Raw genomic sequence first — 27,722 nt, 5'->3', positions numbered from 1 at the left:
CCATATATGTGTACACTGTAATCCGCCCTGAGTCCCCTGCGGGCTGAGAAGGGCGGAATATAAAAGCTGTAAATAATATTATTATAATATTATAATTATAATATTCTATTCCACGTTTGGAAAATCTGGAATGTCTTATATTTATTCAATTATATTCAATTATATTTTATTATAATATTTTATTCTATTCCACTTTTGGATAATGTGCATTGGAAAGGGAAATCCAGTAGCATTTCAGAATCATAGCCTTCAAAGGGCCACCCAAAGGCCATCTAGTCCAACCCTATTATGAAAGCCATTTTGGAAGAGATCCTGACAGACAGATGGCCATCCTGCCAAAAGTTGGAAAATCCCATTGTAAAAAAAAGAAAAAAGAAGAAAAGACAATCTTATTGATTTTCCAATTTTTGGCAGGATGGCCATCTGTCTGTCAGGATCTCTTCCATCATGGCTTTCATAATAGGGTTGGACTAGATAGCCTTTGGGTGGACCTTTGAAGGCTATGATTCTGAAATGCTACTGGATTTCCCTTTCCAAAGCACACTACCCAAAAGTGACTTTCTAGATCTCTAGGACTCTGCCCAAAAAGGGTTGCTTTTCTGTCCTCTATTTTGATTTAAAAAGTTCAATTGGACTCTTATGTAACTAACTCTCTCTTCCCAGATACCAAAAACACGCCCTGAGCTGTCACTCAAGCAAGTACGCTGTCCCTTTAAGGCGTGGCCACGCCCCGTTTCTCAGCAGGCCAATCAGAAGTGGCGGACTAAAACATAAGCCCACACACTCTTAACCCAGCCGGATGGCCCCGCCTCTTCCCGGGCCATCTCCGCTTCCCATTGGCTGAGTGAACCGGTGTTTAAATAATCACTACAACGGCCTCCTTAGCTGCGCTCTGATTGGCTGCCGCGGAGCCAATCCGAGGCCGCGCTCCGCCAAGGTTGCAATTTTCAAATTCACACTTTGTGCTGCAGAGGAAGGAAGGGATTCCGCCGATCCAGGTACATTTCCTATCCTGACTTTTGCACGTGTGAACGCGCCATTGCGTGTTAATTTTCCAATCTGGGGATGAAGGGAAGGAGGGTTTCTACACTGAGGAATTAATGCAGCTTGGCCACGCTTTAACTGCCATGGCTCAGGCCTTTGGGAGCTTTGGCAGAGAAGGCGGAAGACCTTGCAAAACTATAGCTCCCAGGATTCAGTTAAAGTGGTGTCTGGTGTCATACCGCATTAATTCCATAGTGTAGATGCACCCAATGTCTCTGCTGGATTTGGAGTGCTAGGGGCCCTCCTTTTGCCCTTAGAAGCATAGAATTGGAAGAGACCTCATGGGCCATCCAGTCCAACCCCATTCTGCCAAGAAGCAGGAATATTGCATTCAAAGCACCCCCGACAGATGGCCATCCAGCCTCTGTCTAAAAGCTTCAGAAGAAGGAGCCTCTACCACACTCTGGGGCAGAGAGTTCCACTGCTGAACAGCTCTTACAGTCAGGAAGTTCTTCCTAATGTTCAGATGGAATCTCCTTTCTTGTAGTTTGAAGCCATGGTTCCTCCTCTTTCTCTCTCCTTCTCCTATTTCTTGTTTGTTTATTCATTTACAGTATTTATATTTATATAGCTTGGTTCAGATACCGTTTATGAAGCATACCTTTTTTATTAAAGTATTTATTTATTTATCGTGTCATCACCAACCATACCATTGTATTACAATTCTAACAGAACAAAACAAACACACAGATTAAAAAGGAAAAAAAACACAAAGATTTTGCAAACTTGGTAGTTTGTTAAATGTCCTTTGACTAGTATCTGGCCACTTGGAGTGCCTCTGGGGTTGCCGCAAGAAGGTCCTCCCTTGTTCATGTGGCAGGGCTCAGGTTGCATTGCAGCAGGTGGTCAGTGGTTTGCTCTTCTCCGCACTCGCATGTCGAGGATTCCACTTTGTGGCCCCATTTCTGAAGGTTGGCTCTGCATCTCGTGGTGCCAGAGCGCAGTCTGTTCAGCGCCTTCCAAGTCGCCCAGTCTTCTGTGTGCCCAGGGGGGAGTCTCTCATTTGGTATCAGCCAATGGTTGAGGTTCTGGGTTTGAGCCTGCCACTTTTGGACTCTCGCTTGCTGAGGTGTTCCAGCAAGTGTCTCTGTAGATCTTAGAAAACTATGACTGGATTTAAGTCGTTGACGTGCTGGCTGATACCCAAACAGGGGATGAGCCGGAGATGTCTCTGCCTTGGTCCTTTCACTATTGGCTGCCACTTCCCGGCGGATGTCAGGTGGTGTGATACCGGCTAGACAGTGTAATTTCTCCAGTGGTGTAAGGCGCAGACACCCCGTGATAATGCGGAATGTCTCATTAAGAGCCACATCCACTGTTTTAGCGTGGTGAGATGTGTTCCACATTGGGCATGCATACTCAGCAGCAGAGTAGCATAGCGCAAGGGCAGATGTCTTCACTGTATCTGGTTGTGATCCCCAGGTTGTGCCAGTCAGCTTTCGTAGGATATTGTTTCTAGCACCCACTTTTTACTTGATGTTCAGGCAATGCTTCTTGTAGGTAAGAGCACGGTCCAGAGTGACTCCCAGGTATTTGGGAATAATGATGATAATAATTAAATACTTATGGGCCCATTGGGGGTTGTTCTGCCTCGCCCTTCTGATATGCTTAATGCAGTGGTTCTCAACTTGTGGCTCCCCAGATGTTTTTGCCCTTCAACTCCCAGAACAGTTGGTAAACTGGCTGGGAATTTTGGGAGTTGTAGGCCAAAACACCTAGGGACCCACAGGTCGAGAACCACTGTCTTAATGTACTTTCAGGTATTTAAATCATTTTTTTCCTGATTTTAATTGAGCTGTTTGGAGCTTATATTTATTATTTACTAGCCGTCCCCTGCCAGGCGTTGCTGTGGCCCAGTCTGGTGATCTGGAAAATAAAGTAATGAGAAAGTATTGGTTTCTAATATATGCAATGTCTTCATGCTTGTGGGTAAATAGTATTTCTTGCTGTTCCTTTGTCAGTGTTGATGTGGTGTTTGTCTGGTTTGCCTACTCTGGAACATGCAACATATCATTGACCTTCAGTAGGGGTCCCTTTCAAATCTATGATATCTCTGTGTGTGTGTGATTCATATATATTATATATATATATTATTAACTTTATTTGTACCCTGCTAGCATCTCCTGAAGGACTCGATGCGGCTTACAATTATAATTATATTTCAGCTGTCATGAATTATTATTATTATTGATTTATATTATTACATTACATATTATAAATACTATATTATTATATTTTGTTATATTATTATTATTATTATTATTATTATTATTATTATTATTATTTCAGCTCTAACTGCGTCCTTTCCAGTTTAGCTGCAAGAGGCCCGGAGGATGCCCCCGCCTCCCAGTTCCAAGACTGTCTCCATCAGGCAGCCCTGGCCAGGCAGAGCCATGGCAGTGGAGGAGAATCAGGCTGAGAAGGTGGGTCTCAGTATTTATTTATTTACGACGTTTATATGCTGCCCTTCTCACCCCGAAGGGGACTCAGAGCGGCTTACAAGTAAAAAGTAAATACAATATATTATATTATTATCATTGCACAATATTAATACTATATATTACATTGTACTATAACATTATCCTGTAATATTATTAGTAATATTGTATTTAATATAAAATATATAATTAGAATATATTATTATTAGTAGTAGTATTTATTTATTTATTTTTATTTACTTTGCTTATATACCGCTGTATCTCAAGCCCAAAGGCGACTCACAGCGGTTCACAAACAGTAAAAACAGTAGAAACAGCAGTGGTTCCATACAACATATAACAATTGACTTAACACATTATCCATAAATTACCAATAAGCAATTACAATGCACAATTATTACAAAAAACAACCGTACCCAATCTTCTCATCATCCAAGCGTAGTCCAGGTTCGTCGTCCATTGTTCCATTCCTATGTTCCATTACCAGATTGCACTCAATTACTCAAATGCCTGCACAAACATCCAGGTCTTCACCTTTTTGCGGAATACCATTAGAGATGGTGCTAGTCTAATGTCTGTAGGAAGGCGTTCCACAGCCGAGGAGCCACCACCGAGAAGGCCCTATCTCTCGTCCCCGCCAGCCGAGCTTGAGAAGCAGGCGGGATCGAGAGCAGGGTCTCCCCGGAAGATCTCAAACTCCTGGTGGGTTCATAGGCAGAGATGCGGTCAGATAGGTAGCTTGGGCCGGAACCGTTTAGGGCTTTAAAGGCCAACGCCAGCACTTTGAATTCAGCCCGGTAGCAGATCGGTAGCCAGTGGAGTTGGCGCAACAGGGGGGTTGTATGCTCCCTGCGTTCCGCTCCTGTTAAAATCATGGCTGCCGAGCGTTGGACTAGTTGGAGCTTCCGAGCTGTCTTCAAAGGCAACCCCACGTAGAGAGCGTTGCAGTAGTCTAAACGGGATGTAACCAGAGCGTGGACTACCGTGGCCAAGTCAGACTTCCCAAGGTATGGGCGCAGCTGGCGCACAAGCTTTAGCTGTGCGAATGCTCCCCTGGTCACCGCCGAAACCTGGGGTTCCAGGCTCAGCGATGAGTCCAGGGTCACACCCAAGCTGCGAACCTGCGTCTTCAGGGGGAGTGCGGCCCCATCCAACACAGGCTGTAACCCTATGCCCTGTTTGGCCTTGCGACTGACCAGGAGTACCTCTGTCTTGTCTGGATTCAATTTCAATTTGTTCGCCCTCATCCAGACCGTCACAATATACTATAGTAGTAGTATATTGTATTACATTATAATATTGTAATATATTATATTATAACTTCTGAGGATGCCTACCATAGATGTGGGCGAAACGTCAGGAGAGAATGCTTCAGGAACATGGCCAGACACCCTGGAAAACTCACAGCAACCCAGTGATTCTGGCCATTTAAGCCTTCAACAACACATAAGTAAACATAATAATAATAATCAGAGAAGGCTTCTAAAACTGCAACTCCCAAGATCCCATTGCGTTGAGCCATCAGTTAAAGTAGGACCAAACTTCATTCATTCCGCCATGTGGATGCACCCCTACTCATCCTATGCCAATGGGGTGGGCATCATACAGCTGGCAAGCAGCTTCCGCCTTTCTCTGTACTGGGTTCCTGTTTTCAGCTCCACAGAGAAGAAATGGACATTCAGTTTCAGAGGAATCTGTGATGGGTTCATGGAAGCAGGAGAATGGCCTCAGTCCTGTCCCTCCAAGCAGCCACCCGGATGGCTGGACACAAGGGACTCTGGGTCTCCCCCTAGATGCTCCTCCTTTAATCCCCTCCTCTCCCACTGAAGGGCCAGCCTCTGTGCGGATTGGGAGCAAGCTCAGTTTAGGGTCAAGAATCCTGTTGGAGCTCAGCTTGTGATTGTGTTTCAGGATCGTGTTGCTTTGGATGTGGGGAGTGATGTCAATGAGTTTCAAGATGGCAATGGTTTGGTCAAGGATATTGATGCAGAGAATAATCAGGAGATCACTGTTCAAAGTGTAGTCTCCCGTGAGACCATCCCTGAAGGGTGTGGGGATGATGGCGTGCTCCCTGAATTGCTACCAGAGAATTCCCATGATTCGAAGCCTGAAAAAGCTCGGCACCTGGCCCAGCTGCAGAAATTAATGAGCAAATAGATAGACAGGAGATTAGTCAAAACAGAAAAGCCGAACAGTGGCTTCGGCGTTCTGCCAGGCTCTGAGAGAAAAAGATAAGAGATTCTCAGCTAAAGTGAAACCAATTTCTGAGTGCTTGGAACGTAGCTAACGAGAGGATAAAAGTCCCAAGTACAGGATATGTAGTCAGATGAAGCATCGTTTGGAATCAAGCCAAGTTCTCGTCCTTGTTTCATGGAAGCTTTGCTTGGAAGATTCATATTTAAGTGCCCTTTGTTTCATGGTTTTGATTCCTGTATTCTATGATTTTATATTCATGTTTTGGATTCATGTTTCCTGGTTTCTTGGATTTTATTAGAGAAGTTTTGACTTTGTTTTCATTGACTTTGCTGGACTATTTTCCCTGGACTATTTTGTTCCTGCTTATCTTCTTACCTAATTGGATTTACCCATTTCTTTAAAGTGCTTTTTACTTTACTGCTTTTTAATTATCTTCAATAAAAGGATTGTTTTCCTGCTTAATGATGTGGTGTTTAAAGTCAGAGGACCTTTTCCTGGAGTGCAACGAATCCCCTCCCCTATTGACTTTCCTCCTGCATCCCTTTTCTTTTCAGGGAGAGGCCTCCCAGGTCAAGCGGTCCCCCTCCTCACCCCAAGGGGCCCCCAAGAAGCGCTCTGCCTTTGGGGATCTCACCAATGTAAGTACGGGTTCCCCTCTTCCTGGGTCCATGGTGGGCTGCCTCAGTTTGCCCCTCCCCTGACCCCACTGGCACCACCAACTTGAGTCTTTCCTTCCTTCCTAAACCTTCGGGCCCTTTCCTTTGCAGGCCCACAAGACTCAGCACTTAGTAGGGAAGAAGGAGGAGGCGGTGGTCAAAGCGGGCACCAAGAAGGCGGCATCAAAAGGAAGCAGGGCGGTCGTCTCCAAGAACAAAGAGATCAACTGTAAAAAGTAAGGAAAAGGCAGAGCATTCCTAGTGGCATTCCTGGGGTCACTTATTAGCATAGCTTTTAAAGTAATGGTGCTAAAGGGAGAGGCCATCTGGGGATATTGGGGTGCAGGGGCTGGGCTTTGGGGGCCCCTTTCCCTCAAGAGCTAGGAGTTGAAAAGACAGCCCTTGGGCCAGTTGGATTGGTAACAATATACTTAGAGCACAAATATATATATAACAGAATACATAGGAAATAGGATGTTATTGTTAATTAGTGAAATAACAAATAAGCCCCCAGTGGCACAGTGGGTTAAAGCGTTGACCTGCTGAGCTTGTTGACCAAAAGGTCGCAGGTTCGAATCCAAGGAGTGGTGTGAGCTTCTACTGTCAGCCCCAGCTTCTGCCAAACTAGTAGTTCGAAAACATGCAAATGTGAGTAGATAGATAGTTACCTCTCCAGCGGGAAGGTAATGGCACTCCATGCAGTCATGCCAGCCACATGACCTTGGAAGTGTCTATGGACAATGCCGGCTCTTCAGCTTAGAAATGGAGATGAGCACCACACCCCAGAGTCAGACATGACTGAACTTAATGTCAGGGGACAACCTTTACCTTTTTACCTTTAATGTAATGTAATGTAATATAATATATTGTATATACATATAATATTTATAATATTATAATGTAATGCATATAATAATTATATGATAATATAATTATATATTTATATTACATGTAATATTACTAATAATATTATGATATAGTGGTATGGAGCAATATAGCAATATTTAATGCTGATATTGTACTATGCTAATAATACAATATATTGTATGTAATATATACCTTGTAAGCCGCTCTGAGTGCCCTTCGGGGTGAGAAGGGTGGCATATAAATGTCATAGATAATAAATAAATAAATAAATAAACATTAATGTAAGACAAAAACACACAGAATACATATTGCGTATCAAAACTTGAGACTGGGTTGTTCTAGGTTTTTTCAGGCTATGTGGCTATGTTCTAGAAGCATTTTCTCCTGACGTTTCACCTGCATCTATGGCAAGCATCCTCAGAGGTAGTGAGGTCTGTTGGAACTAGTAAAATGGGTTTATATATCTGTGGAATGACCAGGGTGGGACAAAGGACTCTTGTCTGTCATTCCACCCTGGTCATTCCACAGATATATAAACCCATTTTCCTAGTTTCAACAGACCTCACTACCTCTGAGGATGCTTACCATAGATGCAGGCGAAACGTCAGGAGAGAATGCCTCTAGAACATGGACATAAAGCCCAAAAAAACCTACAACAACCCAGTGATTCTGGCCATGAAAGCCTTCGACAATACATAAAACTTGAGACGTTTTGATGCCTGGGAGAGGAAGTGAATAACTTGCCATGTGCAGGTGCACGTGTCCTTGTGTGTCCTCCATCCCTCAACCTGCTCCTGCTTCCTCCAGGTCCCAGAACAGAGTTCCTTCTGAGGAGGCGCCAGTGGCTAAATCAGATCCTGTGGCCAAGAAGGATCCGGTGGAGACAGAAGATCCCTGTCGGACGGCGGAAGAGCCAGTGGAGCCGGTATTATTATTTCTTATTACGTTTATTTATATCCCACTTTACTCACAAAGAGACTCAAAGCGATGGAGGGATCTTCCCTCTTCTCTGCATAATGCTGAAGAGCGGGATGTGGTGGGGATGGTAGCCATGTTTGCCCCTTCCCTGCAAACACTTGGGAAGGCATTCCCATTACGTCCATGCCTTCACTTTTGGCCCGGCCCACCCTTCTTTGGGTCATCTTCCATGGCCTTGCATCTTCAGTCTCATCTTGCATCTTCAGCCACTGCCTTTTCTAATTTCAACAATCCTTTGCAGGTGGCCCCTGTTGAGGACATTGACAAGGCACAGCTGGACGACCCTTATGCCAATGCCGAATATGCCAAGGATATCTTTGTCCACATGCGGGAACGAGAGGTAGCTTTGCTCACACTACCAAGGGGCCTAAGAAACACCATTCTAAATCCAGGGGAAGGCCTTGAGCAAACCATCAGCACAAGTCATGCTCAGAAAGGCCGTGGAGAGCTAGAAATTGTTGGATGAATGGGCTTAATAACAAAAAACACTCCTCATAAATGTACAGCAGAGTAACTTATTAGCAGCAATGTGACCCAGCACCAATAACCCAAAGTGATAAAAAGAACAAAAACACACAAACCAATGTTATCTCTTCCATAGGACACTTTTACTTATAGCAAAATTATATGCTTGCACTATTTACAAAAACAAGGTTTCCATAACACGAACAAAGTTATTTATACTTCCTTCTTTGCTTCCACGCTGGGCTTCTTTCTCATGCACATAAACAGCTTCACTCTCACAGAGCCTCATCTCACACTGAAGTTACACAGGAGCTTCACACAGTAGTTTTATACACACAGCAGCCTTCACACTGGAGCTTCACACAGAACTTTCCACATGAGGCCTTCAACCTGGGACTTCTCACACTGAGGCATTTCTCCTATTGAGACCTTCTCACACTGAGGGCTCTCTCAGACTCACACTGAGGGCTCTCTCGGATTTCTTCTCACTGAAGCTTCTCACATCAGGCCTTCCCAAATTGAGCCCTATCTCGCACTGAGGCATTTCTCCTACTGAGACCTTCTCACACTGAGGGCTCTCTCAGACTCACACTGAGGACTCTCTCGGACTTCTTCTCACTGAAGTTTCTCACACCAAGCCTTCCCAAATTGAGGCCTATCTCACACTGAGGCTTTTCTGCTACTGAGACCTTCTCACACTGAGGCTCTCTCAGACTGAGGCGAACTAACACTGAGGCCTTCTCACACTGACGCCTACTAACACACTGAGGCCCCTCTCACACGCTGAGGGCCACTAAGCTACAGGCACACCTGCTTATATTGAAATGCAGCTTTTGCTGAGTTATTGCATCCATTTAACCCTTTCAGTGCTTGACTCACATTTTTGTAATTAATTTTTTTAAATATTTCTGACAGAAATCCCAGCCTTGAATACCAGCTAAAGTCTTCCTTTGATGCTGAAGGCCTGCGATTCTGACCTCTTGGCTTTCTGGGTTCTGTTGGGCCTCCCATTCTCAAAATCTATGCTGGCTTAGGCTGAAGTGCACATTCTTCTAAAGGAGAATCTTACATAAATAAAAATGTAATGTTTGTTGCCGTGTGGGAGCACCACTTCCTCATTGTGCCTTTTTTGCACCATCTTCTTCTTGCAGGAGAAGTTCCAGCTTCCGGACTACATGAAGGACCAGCCGGACATCAGCACCGACATGAGGGCCATCTTGGTGGACTGGATGGTGGAGGTGCAGGTAGGTCCCACTCATCCTTCCTGGCAGTGTTTGCGAACCCATGTCTTAGCAAGCTGGCTTCTCCAGGGCCAAATGGTGCAAGATCCCTTGCCCTCCTGGGTTTTGGTGTTCGATGCCATCTGTATGCAGATGATGTCCAACTCAATCGCTCATTTCCACCAGATGCTAAGGAGGCTGTCCAAGTCCTGAACTGGTGCCTGGCCCCTGTGACGGTCTGGATGAGGGCAATCCAATTGAAGTTGAATCCAGACAAGACAGAGGTCCTCCTGGTCAGTCGCAAGGCCAAACAGGGTATATGGTCGCAACCTGTGCTGGATGGGGTCACACTCCCCTTGAAGGCACAGGTTCTCATCTTGGGAGTTCTCATGGACTCATCACTGAGCCTGGAATCCCAGGTTGCAGTGGTGGCCAGGGGAGCTTTTGCACAATTAAAACTTGTGTGCCAGCTGCGCCCATACCTTGGGAAGTCAGACTTGGCTGCGGTGGTCCACACTCTCGTTACATCTAGGATAGACTACTGCAATGCACTCAACATGGGGTTGCCTTTGAAGACTGCTCGGAAGCTTCAAATAGTCCAACGAGAGGCACCCAGGTTAATAACTGGGGTGGCATACAGGGAGCATACAACTCCCATGTTACGCCAGCTCCACTGGCTGCCAGTTTGCTACCGGGCACAAGTCAAAGTGCTGGCTTTGGCCTATAAAGCCTTAAACGGCCCTGGCCCAAATTACCTGTCCGAACACATCTCCCCCTATGAACCATCGCAGAGATTAAGATCCTCCAGGGAGGCCCTGCTTTCCATCCTGCCATTGTCACAGGCACGATTGGTGGGGACGAGAGACAGGGCCTTCTCGGTGATTGCTCCACAGCTATGGAACTCCCTTCCTGGTGAGATCAGGTCGGCCCCCTCCCTCCTGTTCGTTAGAAGGATGGTCAAAACTTGGCTGTGGGACCAAGCTTTCGGGAAAGGGCAATAATGCGGCAATAGGAAAGATGATTTGATGCAGATGACTAGGACGATTTGAAATGCTGTATTTTAATATTTTGATAAATGTTTTTTAATGTTTATGTATTGTATGTGAATCTGTGTCCGGGCATTGAATGTTTGCCGTGTATATGCTGTGGTCCGCCCTGAGACCCCTTCGGGGTGAGAAGGGCGGAATAGAAATGTTTTAAATAAATAAATAAAATAGATGATGGGATCTTGCACCATTGCCTCACGCTTCTGCTGGAACTGAAGTGCTCCAGTAGCTTCCCAGGGCCTTTATAGGAGGGTGTATTGCTGCGTTGCGATTCCAAATGACATCCAAGAGTCCGACAACAGCTCTTATTTGCCACGGTCCCTCCTGCAGGAGAACTTTGAGCTCACCCACGAGACGCTTTACCTGGCCATCAAGCTGATGGATCACTACCTGGTGAAAGTACCTGTCATGCGGGATCAGCTGCAGCTCATTGGCTCCACCACCATCCTTATCGCTTCCAAGTTTGAGGTGAGAGCTGGGCCCTCTTTCCCACCCTTTGACTTGCTTATGGGCCATGTTGGGAGATTCTGGGGCTTGCTGTGTTTTCCTCCATCATTTAACTATACCATGGGTGCTGTACCTCGGGTTTGCATGACCTGGTTCTTTTTGCCAGTAGAGGAGCATCATCTTTTAAGGCAGTGGTTCTCAACCTTCCTGATGTCGCGACTCCTTAATCCAGTTCCTCATGTTGTGATGACCCCAACCATAATATCATTCACATACATCTCTTCCGTCTTCATTCCTCTCGGTCTCTTTGCCTGCCTCTCTTCTTCATATGCTTAAACTGTACAATTGAAGAGAGAGATTGACAAGCTGGAATGTGTCCAGAGGAGGGCAACTGAAATAATCAAGGGTCTGGAGAACAAGCCCTATGAGGAGTGGCTTGAAGAACTGGGCATGTTTAGCCTGAAGAAGAGAAGGCTGAGATGAGATATGATAGCCATGTATAAATACGTGAGAGGAAGTTATAGAGAGGAGGGATCAAGCTTGTTTTCTGCTTCCATGGAGATTAGGACATGGAGCAATGGCTTCAGACTACAAGGATGGAGATTCCATCTGAACGTGAGGAAGAATTTCCTGACTGTGAGAGCCGTTCAGCAGTGGAACTCTCTGCCCCGGAGTGTGGTGGAGGCTCCTTCTTTGGAAGATTTTAAACAGAGGCTGGATGGCCATCTGTCGGGGGTGCTTTGAATGCAATTTTCCTGCTTCTTGACAGGGGTTTGGACTGGATGGCCCATGAGGTCTCTTCCAAATCTATGATTCCAAGTCCTCAACTGACCTTTAAGTGGCTGTAATGAAACTACTAACCAGAGTCAACCAGGGTTAGGACTTAGATGGGAGACCGGCAAGGGCTTTAGCTGATATTTCAGAGCAAGGAACTGCAAAAACACCTTTTCGGCCTAAGAAAACCATACAAAATTAATGGCAGCACTGTAAACCAGTGTTTCTGAGCCTTCCTAGTGCCACGACCCCTTAATACAGTGCCTCATGTTGTGGTGACCCCCAACCATAACATAATTTTCGTTGCTACTTCATATCTGTAATTTGGCAACTGTTATGAATAGTAATGTAAATATCTGGTATGCAGGATGTATTTTCATTCACTGGACCAAATTTGGCACAAATACCCCATATGCCCAAATTTGAATACCGGTGGAATTGGGGGAGGGGGAATTGTTTTTTGTCATTTGGGAGTTATAGTTGCTGGGATTTATAGTTCACCTATAATCAAAGACTTGGGTGATGATTGGAGGTTTTATGTAGTTATCTATCATGTGTGGAGGTTTTCTGTAAACTGTGTGGCCCGATTGTTGATTGGCACTGCGGGTTAAAGCACTGGGCTGCTGAACTTGTTGACTGAAAGGTCGCAGATTCGAATCCAGGGAGCGGTGTGAGCTCCTGCTGTCAGCCCAGCTTCTGCCAACCTAGCAGTTCGAAAACATGCTAATGTGAGTAGATCAATAGGTACTGCTCCGGCGGGAAGGTAACAGTGCTCCATGCAGTCATGCTGGCCACATGACCTTTGAGTCTATATTTATATTTGTAATATTATAATGTAATGCAATATAATACTAATAAGACATTATAATTATATATTTATATTACATGAAATGGGAGCCCTCGGTGGCACAGTGGGTTAAAGCGCTGTTCTGCTGAGCTTGTTGACTGAAAGGTCACAGGTTCGATTCCGGGGAGCGGCGTGAGCTTCCGCTGTCAGCCCTAGCTTCTGCCAACCTAGCAGTTCAAAAACATGCTAATGTGAGTTGATAAATAGGCACCGCTCTGGCAGGAAGGTAACAGTGCTCCATGCAGTCATGCTGGCCACATGATCTTGAAGTCTATGGACAACGCTGGCTCTTCGGCTTAGAAATGGAGATGAGCACCACACCCCAGAGTCGGACACGACTGGACTTCATGTCAGGGGGAAACCTTTACCATTACCTAGGACATCTAGAAATGGCAGTTTTCCATCATTTTCTTTTTCCGTGGTGAACTGGATGTTTGTGTGGATGCTGTTGAGGTGGTTCAGGAACTTGTTGAGCTCTTCTTCTCCACAGCTCCAAATGTTGAAGGTTCTTTCTCCCACCCTGGACCTTCCACAGATATATAAACCTCCCTTGTTTAGTTTCCTATATCCCTCAAAACCTCTGAGGATGCTTCCAGAGATGTGGGCGAAATGTTAGACAGCCCGGAAAACTCATAGTGACCCAATCAAAACAAGGTTTTGACCGAGTGACATTCTGATTTCAGAGAGGTTCTTTTGTGGAGGGAAGCACGAAAGGGCCAGGGACAAATTGCCACCAGCATGTTTTAATTTTGAGTTCATGCTGTTCCTAATTAAACCTTGGGAGAGACACGGTACTGGGACGGCAGAGACACAACAAAACCTAGGGAACTTGTTCACTGTGTCATGGGTGAAGTTGGGGGGGATTGCAACCCCAAAGGGTCGGACCATTTGGACCCTTTTTGCAGCCACTGACCTCTCCTCTCCTTCCTCCGTGGTTGATCTCTGCAGGAGCGTTGTCCTCCCTGCGTGGACGACTTCCTCTATATTTGCGATGATGCATACAAGAGGGAAGAGCTTTTGACCACAGAGGTGAGCATCCTGCAGACGCTGCAGTTCGACATCAACATCCCCATTGCATACCGCTTCCTCCGGCGCTTTGCCAAGGTGAGTTGTCCTCCGGAAACCTCATTTTTGTGGCTGCCACAAACTATTTATTTATTTACTATATTTGTATACTGCTTTTCTCAGCCCTTGGGGGACTCAAAGCGGTTTACAGTAGCAAAATTCAATGCTCAAAACATCATAAAACAATTTAAACAATTAAAAACAGTGGCATAAATATATGGGCAATGTTGTTGTTGCTCATTCGTTCAATCGTCTCCGATTCTTCGTGACCTCATGGACCAGCCCACGCCAGAACTCCCTGTCAGCCGTCACCACCCCCAGCTCCTTCAAGGTCAGTCCAGTCACTTCAAGGATGCCATCCATCCATCTTGCCCTTGGTCGGCCCCTCTTCCTTTTGCCTTCCACTTTCCTCTTAGTTAAATCAATATCCAATCTCATCCAGTCATTCCATATTCCTATGTTTGTAACACTGCCTTTTCAAATGCCTGCTCATACAACCAGGTCTTAACTTTCCTCCGAAATGCTAACAAGGTAGGGGGGCGATCTAATGTCTCTAGGAAGGGTGTTCCATATCCAAGGGGCCACCACTGAGAAGGCCCCGTCTCTCGTCCTTGCCAAATGTATTTGTGACGCAGGTGGGATCGAGAGCAGGGCCTCCCCAGACAATCTTAACGTCTTAGCTGGTTCATAGGAGGAGATGCGTTCAATCTTTCAGGCCGCCTGGCCATGCTCCAGAAGCACACCCCCCCCCCCCGCGCCAACATCTCGCCTGCATCTGTGCAAGCATTCCCACAACCTCTGAGGATGATTGCCACAGATGCAGGCGAAATGTCATGAGAGAATGCCTCCAGAACATGGGCAGACAACCCGAAAATAGGAATTCAATTCAGATTACTCAAACTACCATATATACTTGAGTATAAGCCCATCAGAACTGGCAGCACTGTGGTGGGAGGGATGGGTCCAATGTGCTGGTATTGTGGTTTAAACAAAGGATGGTATGCTAATATGTGATGGGAATGTCCAAAGGTGACAGCCTTTTGGCAAAACAATATTGAAGAAAATGGGAAAACTATTTACCATATATACTCGAGTATAAGCTGACCCGAATATAAGCCGAGGCATCTAATTCTACCACAAAAAACCATATTGATTTGAGTATAAGCAAAGGGTGGGAAATGCAGCAGCTGCTGGTAAATTTCAAAATAAAAATAGATACCGATAAAATTACATTAATTGAAGCATCAGGAGAGTCAATGTTTTTGAATATTTACATTAAACTGTAATTTAAGATAAGACTGTCCAACTCTGATTAAACCATTATTCTAACCTTCAGTGTAAATGTGTTGATTTATCCCTCCAATGATGATAATGAGCATAAAATAATAATAATAATAATAACAATAAACTTTATTTATATCCTGCCACCATCTCCCCAAAGGGGACTCGGAGCAGCTTACATGAGGCCAGCGATACATTACAACAACATAAAATATAAACAACAAAATATCATCACAATAAAATAAAGAAACCAATCAAGTAATGGAAAATAAAACACAGTGGGCGGGCCAAATGCATGACATAAAATGATAAAACACTAGATGAGATAGCAATGAAAAGGTACATTCATAGGGGAGGAGTTCATAGGGGATTGAACAGTGGAATTAATAAGGTGGGGGAAAGTGCAATATGAGGGAAACAGTGTAGGCCCTAAAGGGTTCTGGCCCAACTTACCTGTCCGAACGCATCTCCTCCTATGAGCCAGCTAGGGTGTTAAGATCGTCTGGGGAGACCCTGCTCTCAGTCCCACCTGCATCACAAGTACGTTTGGCGGGGACGAGAGATAGGGCCTTCTCAGTGGTGGCCCCTCGGCTGTGGAACGCCCTTCCTACAGATAGATTGGCCCCCTCCCTGTTGACATTTCGGAGGAATTTGAAGACCTGGTTGTTCAAGCAGGCATTTAAATAGGCAGTGTAACAAATATAGGAATATGGAAGAATTGGAAGACACGACAAAAATGAATGAGATGTTTTATTAATTTATATTAATTAACTGTATGCTACTGTTTTAATTGTTTTTAATTGTTTTATGATGCTTTTGAGCATTGAAATTTGCTGTTGTTAACCACTCTTGAGTCGCCCAAGGGCTGAGAAGAGCGGTATACAAATATAGCAAATAAATAAATAATAGGTGAAACAACAGGAATGGAATAAAAATAATAAATGTAATAATAATAATAATAATAATAATAATAATAGAGTAAAATAATAAATGTAATAATAACTACTACTAATAATAGAGTAAAATAATAAATGTAATAATAACTAATAATAAAGTAAAATAATAAATGTAATAATAATAATAGAGTAAATTTAATAAAATGATAATAGTACAGTAAAATAATGTAAATGTAATAACAGTAATAGAGTAAAATAATGTAAATATAATAATAATAAATTGAGTAAAATAATAAATGTAATAATAGAGTAAATTTAATAAAATGATAATAGTAGAGTAAAATAATGTAAATATAATAATAATAAATTGAGTACAATAATAAATGTAATAATAATAATAACAAGAATAGTAAAATATTAAATAACATTGAGTATATGCCCAGCTTATATTTGAGTATATACGGTATGTTGAATTGGTTATGACTCTATGGGAGATTCATTGAAAAACTAGAGCAAAATGTGCTGCAGGGATGTGCCTCTCACCAAAACAAGTTTTTGCAGTTTAATCAACCTTTTTTCATGTTTTTGTGATAGAAACAATTAGTAAATGACATTTTTAACCCAGGAACAAAAATTGTGTTATGTAGTGCTACGCAACAAGTGTGTGGTGTGCCGCCGGGCCCCCTCCTCAACTGGTCTCTGTGCCCCTTCCTTATTTTCTTCCTTCCCTCCCTCTTTTTGCAGTGCGTTCATGCCTCCATGGAGACGCTGACCCTGGCCCGCTTCCTCTGCGAACTGACGTTGCAGGACTACAACTTCGTCCAGGAGAGAGCATCCTGCTTGGCCGCCAGCTGCCTCCTGCTGGCCCTCAGGATGAAGAAGCTGGGCGGTTGGGTGAGTGCCTGGACTCTGGGCTCCATCCCATAACCCTCTTTGAGCTGCATCTGAATGGTTGCCTCCTCCAGGGCAGTTCTCCAGGGAGCTCTCGCCATTGAATGTCCACCTCTAGTTGAGGCTAAGAGATAGCCGCCATCTTTCTCCTCTGTTGCAGAGCCCAACACTAGAATATTACAGCGGCTACAAAGTGGAGGATCTGCGCTTACTGGTCAAGAGGGTGAATTTCATGCTGACCTACAGTCACGACCAAAGGCTCAAGGCCGTCCGGAGCAAGTACTCTCACCGGTGAGGCCTGGCGCATGAGTGCGTGTGGCGTGGGATAGCATGCGTGCGCACTGTCCTTTTCTGGGGTGCAGGCCACTGGATGCTCCCTTCTAGGGCTGGGCAATTCGTTTCGTTAATTCGTAATTCGTTAAAAAATTCGTTAATTTTTGAATTACGAAACGATTACAAAACATTTTTTTAACCTGGAAGTGTTTTTAAATATCGAAACGGCAGGCGCCAAAAAATTTTGTATTTCCGTCCATTTCGGAAATACGTAAGATGGCCGCCTGCCGATGCTTGCTGAGAGGGGCGAGCGAGCGGCGAGCGAGAGGGCCCGCCAGAGTGAGTGCCTGCCTTCCCTCCTTAATAATAATTAATAATAATTAATCCCTATTCTACTAAATTAATAATTAAATTTAAAAAATATTTAAAAAATATTGGGGAAAAAAGGGCGCCATCTTTACAAAATGTTTTGTAAATATTTACGAAATTTCGTAAATACCGAAACTTTTTTTTGGGAAAGTTTTGTAATTATTTTAAATATCGAAACAAAAAAAAACCCCAATTACAAATCGATTTTAGAAACAAATTTTGGCGTTGTTACCCAGGCCTACTCCCTTCCTTCTGTGCCAAGCAGAAGCTTTAGAAAATACAGAAGAGGCAGAAGTACTGGAGCTGTGTTAAGCCCTTAAGGCAGTGTTTCTCAACCTTCCTAATGCCCCGATCCCTTAATAGAGTTCCTCATGTTGTGGTGACCCCCAGCCATAACATTATTTTTGTTGTTTCTCCATAACTTTAATTTTGCTACTGTTAAGAATCATAATGTAAATATCTGATATACAGAATGTATTTTCATTCACTGGGCAACATTTGGCACAAATACCCGATATACCCAAATTTGAATATTGGTGGGGTTGGGAAGAGGATTGATTTTGTCATTTGGGAGTTGTAGTTGCTGGGGTTTATAGTTAACCTACAATCAAAAAGCATTCTGAACTCTACCAACAATGGAATTGAACCAAACCTGGCACACAGAACTCCCATGACCAACAGAAAATGCTGGAAGGGTTTGGTGGGCATTGACCTTGAGTTTTGGAGTTGTAGTACACCTACATCCAAAGAGCACTGTGGACTCAAACAAAGATGGATATGGACCAAACTTGGCACAAATCCTCAATATGCCCAAATGTGAACACTGGTGGAGTTTGGGGAAAATAGACCTTGACATTTGGGAGCTGTAGTTGCTGGGATTTATAGTTCACTTATAATCAAAGAGCATTCTGAACTTCACCAAAGATAGAATTGGGCCATACTTCCCACACAGAACCCCCATGATGATCTGATGGTCTTTGGCAACCCCTCTGACACCCCCTTCGCGACCCCCTCAGGGGTCCCGACCCCCAGGTTGAGAAACGCTGGACAAACAAACAAAGAAATCATTCTGAACTTCACCAATGATGGAATTGAACCAAAATTGGCATAGAGTTCTCCCATGACCAACAGAAAATACTGGAAGAGTTTGGTGGGCATGGACCTTAAGTTTTGGAGTTGTAGTTCACCTACATCCAAAGAGCACTGAGGACTCAAACAATAATGGATCTGGACCTAACTTGGCATGAATACTCAATATGCCCAAATGTCAACACTGGTGGAGCTTGGGGAAAATAGACATTTGGGAGTTGTAGTTGCTGGGATTTATAGTTCACTTACAATCAAAGAGCATTCCTAACTTCACCAAGGATAGAATTGGGCCAAACCTCCCACACGGAACCCCCATGACCAAGAAAAAATACTGAAAGGGTTTTGGTGGGCACTGAGTTTTGGAGTTGTAGTTCCCCTACATCCAGAGAACACTGTGGACTCAAACAATGATGGATCTGGACCTAACTTGGCATGAATACTCAATATGCCCAAATGTGAACACTGGTGGAGTTTGAGGAAAATATACCTTGACATTTGGGAGTTGTAGTTGCTGGGATTTATAGTTCACTTATAATCAAAGAGCATTCTGAACTTCACCAAAGATAGAATTGGGCCATACTTCCCACACAGAACCCCCATGATGATCTGATGGTCTTTGGCAACCCCTCTGACACCCCCTTCGCGACCCTCTCAGGGGTCCCGACCCCCAGGTTGAGAAACGCTGGACTAAATAGTCCTTAGAGTTCTGATTCCAGAGGAAGGATTCGAAAGCAAATTCTGTGTGCCTGAGAGTGTGCCAAAGCCCCTTCCCTTCCATCTTCCATCCCGGCCAGGGACCTGCTTAGCTTGTGCCAACTCTTTTGCCTCCTTGCCTTTCTTTACAGGGTCTTCTTTGAGGTGGCCAAGATGGCCCCGATGGACATGATGGAGCTGGAGGAAGCACTGAAGAGCTAACTCTGCGCAAAGAAGAGGAGCCAGAGTGTACATACCCTTGTAAATAGATGTCTGTCTGCTCTTAGCCTCAGAGGCTTGTATATTATTTCTGTTCCTTTTTATATATTTTTTTTAAAAAGAGAGAGGGAGGGAGGGGAGGAGAAGAAAATAAAAAGAAAAGCAAACATTTAATGTTTTAGATGGGAAATTGTTTGGAGTCGCGGGAAAGCTGTCAATAAAATAAAATATAAGTGGTCCTTGTTATCATAATTGGGGTGCAGGAGAGCAGCATGGCTGGGGACCCCACACAATAGCCCTCCGTGGGATCCTATCCAATAATGCCCTTCTGGTTGGAGAAAAGAAGCAACGAGACTCAGTTGTTCAGTGATCCAATCTGACTTCAGGTTTATTAATTCATTGCAGCATTTGCATTCTGCAAGTTAAGGTTTCAATGGGTCTTGTTGTGGGCGAGACGTCGGCACCCCGTTTCCAGAATCATGACATTTTTCTTCCGTCAGACTTGCCCCCCACCCAGATCCCAATGCCCAGCTGCCCAAACATCAGGGCTGGAGTCACACACAATGAGTTTAGCACGGTGTTTCTCAACCTTCCTAATTCTGTGACCCCTGAATACAGTTCCTCATGTTGTGGTGACCCCCAACCATAACATTATTTTAGTTGCTATTTCATAACTGTAATTTTGCTACTGTTATGAATCATAATTTAAATATCTGATATGCAAGATGTATTTTCATTCACTGGACCTAATTTGGCACAAATACCTGATACACCCAAATCTGAATACTGATAGGGTTGGGGGAGGTTGATTTTGTCATTTGGGAGTTGTAGTTGCTGGGATTTATGGTTCACCTACAATCAAAGAGCATTCTGAACTCCACCAACGATGGAATTGGACTAAACTTAGCACACAGAATTCCCATGACAAACAGAAGAGTTTGGGGAGTATTGACCTTGAGTTTTGGAGTTGTAGTTCACCTACATCCAGAGAGCACTGTGGACTCAAACAATGATGGATCAGGATCCAACTTGGAATGAATACTCAATATGCCAAAATGTGAACACTGGTGGAGTTTGGGAAAAATAGACTTTGACATTTGGGAGTTGTAGCTGCTGGGATTTATAGTTCACCTACAATCAAAGTGCTGGATCTGGACCAAACTTGGTACACAGACCCAACGTGGCGGATTTTGAATACTCGTGAGGTTTGGGGAGGATTGACCCAGGATTTTGGGAGTTGTAGTTGCTGAGATTTATAGTTCACCTACAATCAAAGCACTGGAACTGAACTGAAGTTGGTACACAGACCCAACGTGGCGGATTTTGAATACTTGTGGGGTTTGGGGAGGAATGACCCACGATTTTGGGAGTTTTAGTTCACTCACATCCAGAGAGCACTGTGGACTCAAACAATGATGGATCAGGACCTAAATCGGAATCAATACTCAATATGCCCAAATGTGAACACTGGTGGAGTTTGGGAAAAATAGACTTTGACATTTGGGAGTTGTAGTTTCTGGGATTTATAGTTCACCTACAATCAAAGCACTGGAACTGAACCAAACTTGATACACAGACCCAACGTGGCAGATTTTGAATGCTCGTGGGGTTTGGGGAGGATTGACCCACAATTTTGGGAGTTGTAGTTTACTCACATCCAGAGAGCACTGTGGACTCAAACAATGATGGATCAGGATCCAACTCAGAATCAATACTCAATATGCCCAAATATGAACACTGGTGGAGTTTGGGAAAAATAGACTTTGACATTTGGGAGTTGTAGTTGCTGAGGTTTGGATTCATGTCTGTATCCAAAAAGGAAGAGAAATACAGGCAGAGAGATCTTCTGCCTTCTCTGCCAAAGGGGTTCCTAAGACCACCAGAAATGTGAATTTGGGAAGAAGGGTTGGAGGAGAGCCAGGCAGAAGGAGGGCCTTTACATTAGCAGGAAAGGGTCGGATATGCACAGAGAACGGGATCGTCTCTGAAACGCCACTTCCCCGCCTGGCTCCTGAGTCCTTACAGTGCTTCATTTGCAAACCTCACAAATGGAGGAGGAATGAGGCCAAATGAGAGGGGCCGAGGCCACAGGGGATGCATAGTTTGCCTTCAGGGAGTGTGAGGATCTGGCTCCTATTTGCTTTACAGCTGTGGTTCCCAACTTTTACCAGGAACCACTCTCCAACATTAGTCCCAAAAGGGTTACAAATCGGTTTTTTGATCAACTTTAGATTCAGTTTGGTTATTTGGGGTGCTGATTCAGAAAACTGCATTGGATAGACCACATCAGCTCTAGTTTCTGATACAGAGCATATGCCATCCAGTAGTCGCCATCTGCTCACTCACAGAAAACCATATTTAATATCTAGAGCTGATGTGGTAGTAGTAATTTTTCGTGGGTAGTCGGTCTCGCCCCTCCTGACATCTCTGTTGACTTAGCACTATAAGATAGTTTTGAAAGACCAGCTGCTCTCATTGTTATGTGGTTTTGAGGCAACAGTAGTAATGGTGAGGCCGCAGACCATATTTTTGTTCATGCGGACCACTGGTGGGCCACGGACCACAGGTTGGGAACCACTGATTTACAGAAAGGGGCAAACTTTCCAGATGTTCCTGGACTCTATTCCTTGACCAGTCTACAGAGGACTGATGGGAGGCGCAGTCTAGGAACATCTTCAAGGAAGACTTCAGCTGCTCTCCTTCTGGAGTTTGCCTTCCCCAATTGTTCTAATATTTGATCGTTTTAATATACTCCGTACTCGAAGTTTTCTCTCTTGTAGTAAGCCTATACTTTTCTGTGCATTCTATATTTCCATTTTCTCAATATGGAGCCCCGGTGGCGCAATGTGCCAGCAGGTCTGCTGACCGAGAGGACAAATTGTACCACTGTGGTACTATTTGCATATGGTCTCTGATTGGCCAGCCACAACATTCCAACATTCTCAAGTGGCTGAGAGGGGAAAGGAAATTTGCATATGGTTTTTGATTGGCTAGCCTCAATAGGAGCCCCTGGTGGCGCAGAGGGTTAAACCTCTGTGCTGGCAGGAGTGAAGACCCACAGGTCGCAGGTTCAAATCTGGGGAAAGCATGGATGAGCTCCCTCTGTCAGCTCCAGCTCCTCATGCAGGGACATCAGAGAAGCTTCCCACAAGGATGGAAAAAGATCAAAACATCCTAGCGTCCCCTGGGCAACGTCTTTGTAGACGGCCAATTCTCTCACACCAGAAACGACTTGCAGTTTCCTAAGTCGCTCCTAACACACAGGTCGCAGGTTCGAATACAGGGAGAGCATGGATGAGCTCCCTCTGTCAGCTCGGAGACATGAGAGATGCCCCCCACAAGGATGGTAAAACATCAAACATCAGGGCATCCCCTGGGCAACATCCTTGCAGACGGCCAGTTCTCTCACACCAGAAGCAATCTGCAGTTTCTCAAGTTGCTCCTGATATGAAAAAAAAATCTAGGCTCGTAGTCCTTTGGATCACCTGCCTCTCGAAACACGATTCTCTGGGTGGGGAGATTTTGGGGCCTATATACAAGTACACAACCCCCTGAATTACAATAAAAAGCCAACCACAGTAGTAAGCACATGGAGACAATGGCATCAGCCCCTAAAAGAGCTTCCCCAGGATGCAGATCAAGAGGGCCCAGTGCAAAAGGAGCGTGGCAGGGCCTTGGCTGCATCTCCAACTCCACCTTCTTTTGGGCATGATCCCCGTTGGCCCACGTCAAAGAAGGTGCTCCATCCAGGTCTAGTTCCATAGGGTTCAAGGTGTAAAGATGGCTGGTTGCACCCTTCCAAGACTGCCCTTCTAGGCTTCTTAACCTGGTTGCTCCAGTATTTTGAGCGATATGAGGAAGCTGCCTGGTTGGAGAAGACAACAAACGCTTGGGAAGAAGGCATACCGCTTTGGACTAGTTGTTCCCAGCCGAAGCAAAAGTGGTTGCCTTCCTCTTCTGCAGCATGTCCAATGAAAGTCCCACTTGGAGCCACTGCGGATGCTCTGGATTCCAGATTTTGTGCCGCTTCCGTGCCAAAGGCTGCATGCATCAAAGGGGTAGCCACTGCCCCCCACAGAAGCAAAGCCAGATGGGGAAAATGAGTCAAAAATGAGTCCAGTCCGGCCATCCGCCTTCTCTGTCCGGAGGGAGATTGGCCTGGTCACCCCACGGGGAGTGTTTCAAAGTGCTCTCGCGCAAACAGCAGTGAAAAATAAATTAAGCTTTCGTCTCTATCAATCTATCTCTATATATTAAATCTTTAAATAAATATCTTCTCTTTCTCTCCAAACTATTTACATTCCCAAACGAGGGCCCAGGGAGAAAAAAGCTGGATAGAGGGTAAGTAGCTCAAAGGGGATGGATGAGCAGCGGGAGCCTCTGGAGTTCTAAGGAGGCTCCACAAGAGAGAGAAGGGGATAAGGAAGGATTAGAGAGCATTGTGAAAAAGGAAACCCAATCTCCGATTCTATTTTTACATTCTGAATCTGCAAAATTTGGGGCAGAGAGGTTGCAATTGGCATCTCTAGCCCCACAATTGCTTCTGCAGAAAAATATATATCCTATTTTTTGATCTTTTGTTTGTTTGTTCTGATTGCAAAATGCCAGTCCAGTCATTCCCTTGCATTTGAGCAAATGGAGTCCCCAGTGGCACTGCTGGGTTAAATCCTTGGACTGAAGACCAATAGGTTTGAGGTTCGAATACTGGGAGAGCGCGGATGAGCTCCCTATGTAAGCTCCAGCTCCCCATGCAGGGACATGAGAGAAGCCTCCCACAAGGATGGTAAAACATCAAAACATCCAGGCATCCTCTAGGCAATGTCCTTGCACATGGCCAATTCTCTCACACCAGAAACGACTTGCAGGTTCTCAAGTCGCTCCTGACACACAGGTCGCAGGTTCGAATACAGGGAGAGCATGGGTGAGCTCCCTCTGTCAGCTCCAGCTCCCCATGCGGGGACATGAGAGAAGCCTCCCACAAGGATGGTAAAACATCAAAACATCCAGGGATCCTTTGGGCAATGTCTTTGTAGACGGCCAATGCTCTCACACCAGAAACGACTTGCAGTTTCTCAAGTCGCTCCTGACACAAAGGTCGCAGGTTCGAATACAGGGAGAGCATGGGTGAGCTCCCCCTGTCAACTCCAGCTTCCCATGCAGAGACATGAGAGAAGCCTCCCACAAGGATGGTAAGAGATCAAAACATCCTGGCAACCCCTGGGCAATGTCCTTGCAGACTGCCAATTCTCTCACAGCAGAAACAACTTGCAGTTTCTCAAGTCGCTCCTGACACACAGGTCGCAGGTTCGAATACAGGGAGAGCATGGGTGAGCTCCCTCTGTCAGCTCCAGCTTCCCATGTGGAGACATGAGGGAAGCCTCCCACAAGGATGGTAAAAGATCAAAACATCCTGGCGTCCCCTGGGCAACGTCCTTGCAGACGGCCAATTCTCTCACACCAGAGTCGCCCCTGACACGGAAAATTTTTTTGACCAAATTGAGGCCAAAGAAGATGAGCCTGGGCTACCTCAGCGGGGAGTTTGGCAGCTATCTTTGGCTCACTCCTCCCTCATCCTTCAGGATCCATTCTCATCCATTCACCTATTAGATGTGGACATTTTACGACTCACTAACCAAATGGTTTCCAGCTCCCCTCATCCTTGGCTTATTCTGCGTGATGGGACTTGCAATACATCCCTATCTTCTCTTGCTTTTGCGCCAAGTCAACAGAAGTGGTTACTATTGCATTTTGCTCTTCCTTGCTCATGCATTTCCCTTCAAGCTCCTTTTCACAGCTTTCCTTCCCAGCTCCCTGGACTCAAAAGCTTAAAAGACATTAAAAAGAACGATGGACTCGAGTCAACGGGGGTCAAGAGATAGTGCAAATCCTTCCCCATTCATCACCATGCAATATCACACAAGAGACTGGGATGGAAGGAGGTGGGGGGAAGCAGAAGAATTGGGGCCCAGGAGGAGGGGCAGTAGGACACTGCCAAGCCATAGTCTTTGGCAAAGATGGAGATGTAAACTCTTGGCAATGCTGGGGCGCAAGGAAACTCCCCTCGCCTGAAGACCCCATCTGCAGGCAACATATACGCCAATCATCCCCACTCTCTTCCTGCCAATGGTAACGGATGGCAGCAGCTGACAGGAAGAGGGTCTCCAGTGCCGTTGGGGTCTTTCCTTCGGAGGAGAGCTTCTCTATTGCTGGCTGGCGGCGTCCTTAATTCCTTGCAGGATTCTCTTCAGGTGGCCCACTTTGGAGACCCCAAGGTCCTGTGAGGGAAAGAGGGGCAAAATTGTTCAGAGGCAGGAGAAGCTCATCTGCTCCAATGAAGCCCTTGTCAGAAATATGTAGTATGCATGTCCAATCCATGGTTCTAAATGGTTCTATTACAAAACTAAAGTTCTGGTGGTGAAAACTAGGGGGCGCTGGTGTATTGCTTCTACAGTGTTGCTAAAGTTCTGGTGGTGAAAATTTCAGAACTCTAACAAAACTTTCAAAATTTCATTATTGGTGATTTTTATGACAGAACTTATTATTATGCACCTTAGAATCACAGGTGTTTATATACATTTTCTTTCGGTGGTACCGAAATGAGCGTGCACCTTACAACCAGTGGTGTCATAGAATCAAAGAAACAGATATATTGAGACAGATAGATAGATAGATAGGTAGGTAGATAGGTAGATAGGTAGATAGGGAATATTTGCTACAAGAAGACTGGCTATTGCTATATATACCAGCAGGGGGCGCTCTTGCATTGCTGGATTTCGAATCTATATAAATAAAAATGCAATGTTCGTTTGTGGGATCAACATAACGCAAAGACCACTGGACGAATTGACACCAAATTTGGACACAATACACCTATCAGGCCAACGAGTGGCCATCACTCATAAAAACACTGAAAAAGATAGCAGAAGGGACGTAAAAAGCCAAAAAACAACAACATTACAACGTATGCACAAAACCACATATATATACGCAAACACACATATACACAAATACACACACAAAACACACATATTATTTATTTATTTATTTATTTATTTATTTCAGGCACTTCTACCCCGCCCTTCTCAACCGCCTAGGGGGAACTCAGGGTGGCTTACAACCGGCACAATTCGATGCCAACAATTCAATAGATAAAATACATAACAGCAATAACCACAATACTTAAAATATTCAATTAATACAATAACAACTAAAAGCCAATCTAGTGGCCAACGTTCACCGAGTTCTAAAATCCGCAAGTCCATTCAGCATTACCATAGTCCTTTCCAGATTCTGGTCATCATTACCTTGTCAGTCTGCCAGATTACCCAAAGACCTGGTCCCATACCCATGTTTTCAACTTCCTTCTAAAGCAGAGGAGGGATGTTGATGACCTAATTTCCCCGGGGAGTGAATTCCACAGGCGAGGGGCCACCACTAAGAAGGCCCTGTCCCTCGTCCCCACCAGCCTCACTTGTGATAGAGGCGGGGCCAAGAGCAGGGCCTCCCCAGATGATCTTAAACTCTGAGGTGGGACATGGAAGTAGATACGTTCGGACAGGTATGCTGGGCCAGAGCCGTATAGGGTTTTATAGGTCAAAACCAGCACTTTGAATTGTGCTCGGAACTGGATCGGCAGCCAGTGGAGCTGGCATAGCAGAAGGGTGGTATGTTCCCTGTATGACGCTCCAGTGATTAATCTAGCTGCCGCCCATTGGACTAACTGAAGTTTCTGAACAGTTTTCAAAGGCAACCCCACGTAGAGCGCGTTGCAGTAATCTATTCGGGATGTAACAAGAGCGTGGACCACTGTGGCCAGATCAGACTTCCCAAGGTATGGGTGCAACTGGCGCACAAGTTTTAATTGTGCAAAAGCTCTCCCAGCCACCGCCAAGACCTGGGGTTCCAGGCTCAGCGATGAGTCCAGGATCACTCCCAAGCTGCGAACCTGCGTCTTCAGGGGGAGTGTAA

At 45.0% G+C, this 27,722-nt stretch overlaps 2 protein-coding genes across 3 annotated transcripts in view; one reads left to right on the top strand and one right to left on the bottom strand.

Annotated features, from left to right (window-relative positions):
• The first annotated feature begins 904 nt into the window (after window positions 1–904).
• Window positions 905–19,990, top strand: CCNB3 (cyclin B3). 2 transcript variants are annotated; one of them, XM_060756151.2, is made up of 12 exons: window positions 905–998; window positions 3,334–3,467; window positions 6,233–6,316; window positions 6,446–6,570; window positions 8,009–8,126; window positions 8,421–8,519; window positions 9,796–9,888; window positions 11,241–11,378; window positions 13,927–14,082; window positions 16,965–17,114; window positions 17,272–17,402; window positions 19,688–19,990. In XM_060756151.2, the coding sequence occupies exons 2-12, from the start codon at window positions 3,378–3,380 to the stop codon at window positions 19,755–19,757; spliced, it is 1,254 nt and encodes a 417-aa protein (XP_060612134.2). In that variant the 5' UTR covers window positions 905–998; window positions 3,334–3,377; the 3' UTR covers window positions 19,758–19,990. The 2 variants fall into 2 exon arrangements, with proteins under 2 accessions (XP_060612134.2, XP_060612135.2); XM_060756152.2 differs by having other exon boundaries at window positions 917–998; window positions 3,355–3,467.
• A 3,789-nt stretch (window positions 19,991–23,779) lies between these two features.
• The window catches only part of DGKK (diacylglycerol kinase kappa), an 83,702-nt gene continuing 79,759 nt past the window's right edge, over window positions 23,780–27,722 (bottom strand). Inside the window, exon 29 of the mRNA XM_067471595.1 lies at window positions 23,780–26,029. Coding sequence (XP_067327696.1) covers window positions 25,955–26,029 — 75 coding nt within the window. The 3' untranslated portion in view covers window positions 23,780–25,954. The remainder of the gene's footprint in view (window positions 26,030–27,722) is intronic.

This window comes from Anolis sagrei, chromosome 10 (assembly GCF_037176765.1).
Source record: "Anolis sagrei isolate rAnoSag1 chromosome 10, rAnoSag1.mat, whole genome shotgun sequence".
Taxonomy (NCBI): domain Eukaryota; kingdom Metazoa; phylum Chordata; class Lepidosauria; order Squamata; family Dactyloidae; genus Anolis; species Anolis sagrei.
Note: the sequence above shows the minus strand (reverse complement) of the source record. Positions and strands in the feature narration are given on the sequence as shown.

Coding starts and splice junctions, on each gene's coding strand:
- CCNB3 (XM_060756151.2), top strand. CDS start 3,378: ATGCCCCCGCCTCCCAGTTCCAAGACTGTCTCCATCAGGCAGCCCTGG. Junction 6,571..8,008: donor AAAGAGATCAACTGTAAAAA/GTAAGGAAAAGG, acceptor TGCTTCCTCCAG/GTCCCAGAACAGAGTTCCTT. Junction 9,889..11,240: donor ACTGGATGGTGGAGGTGCAG/GTAGGTCCCACT, acceptor TCCCTCCTGCAG/GAGAACTTTGAGCTCACCCA.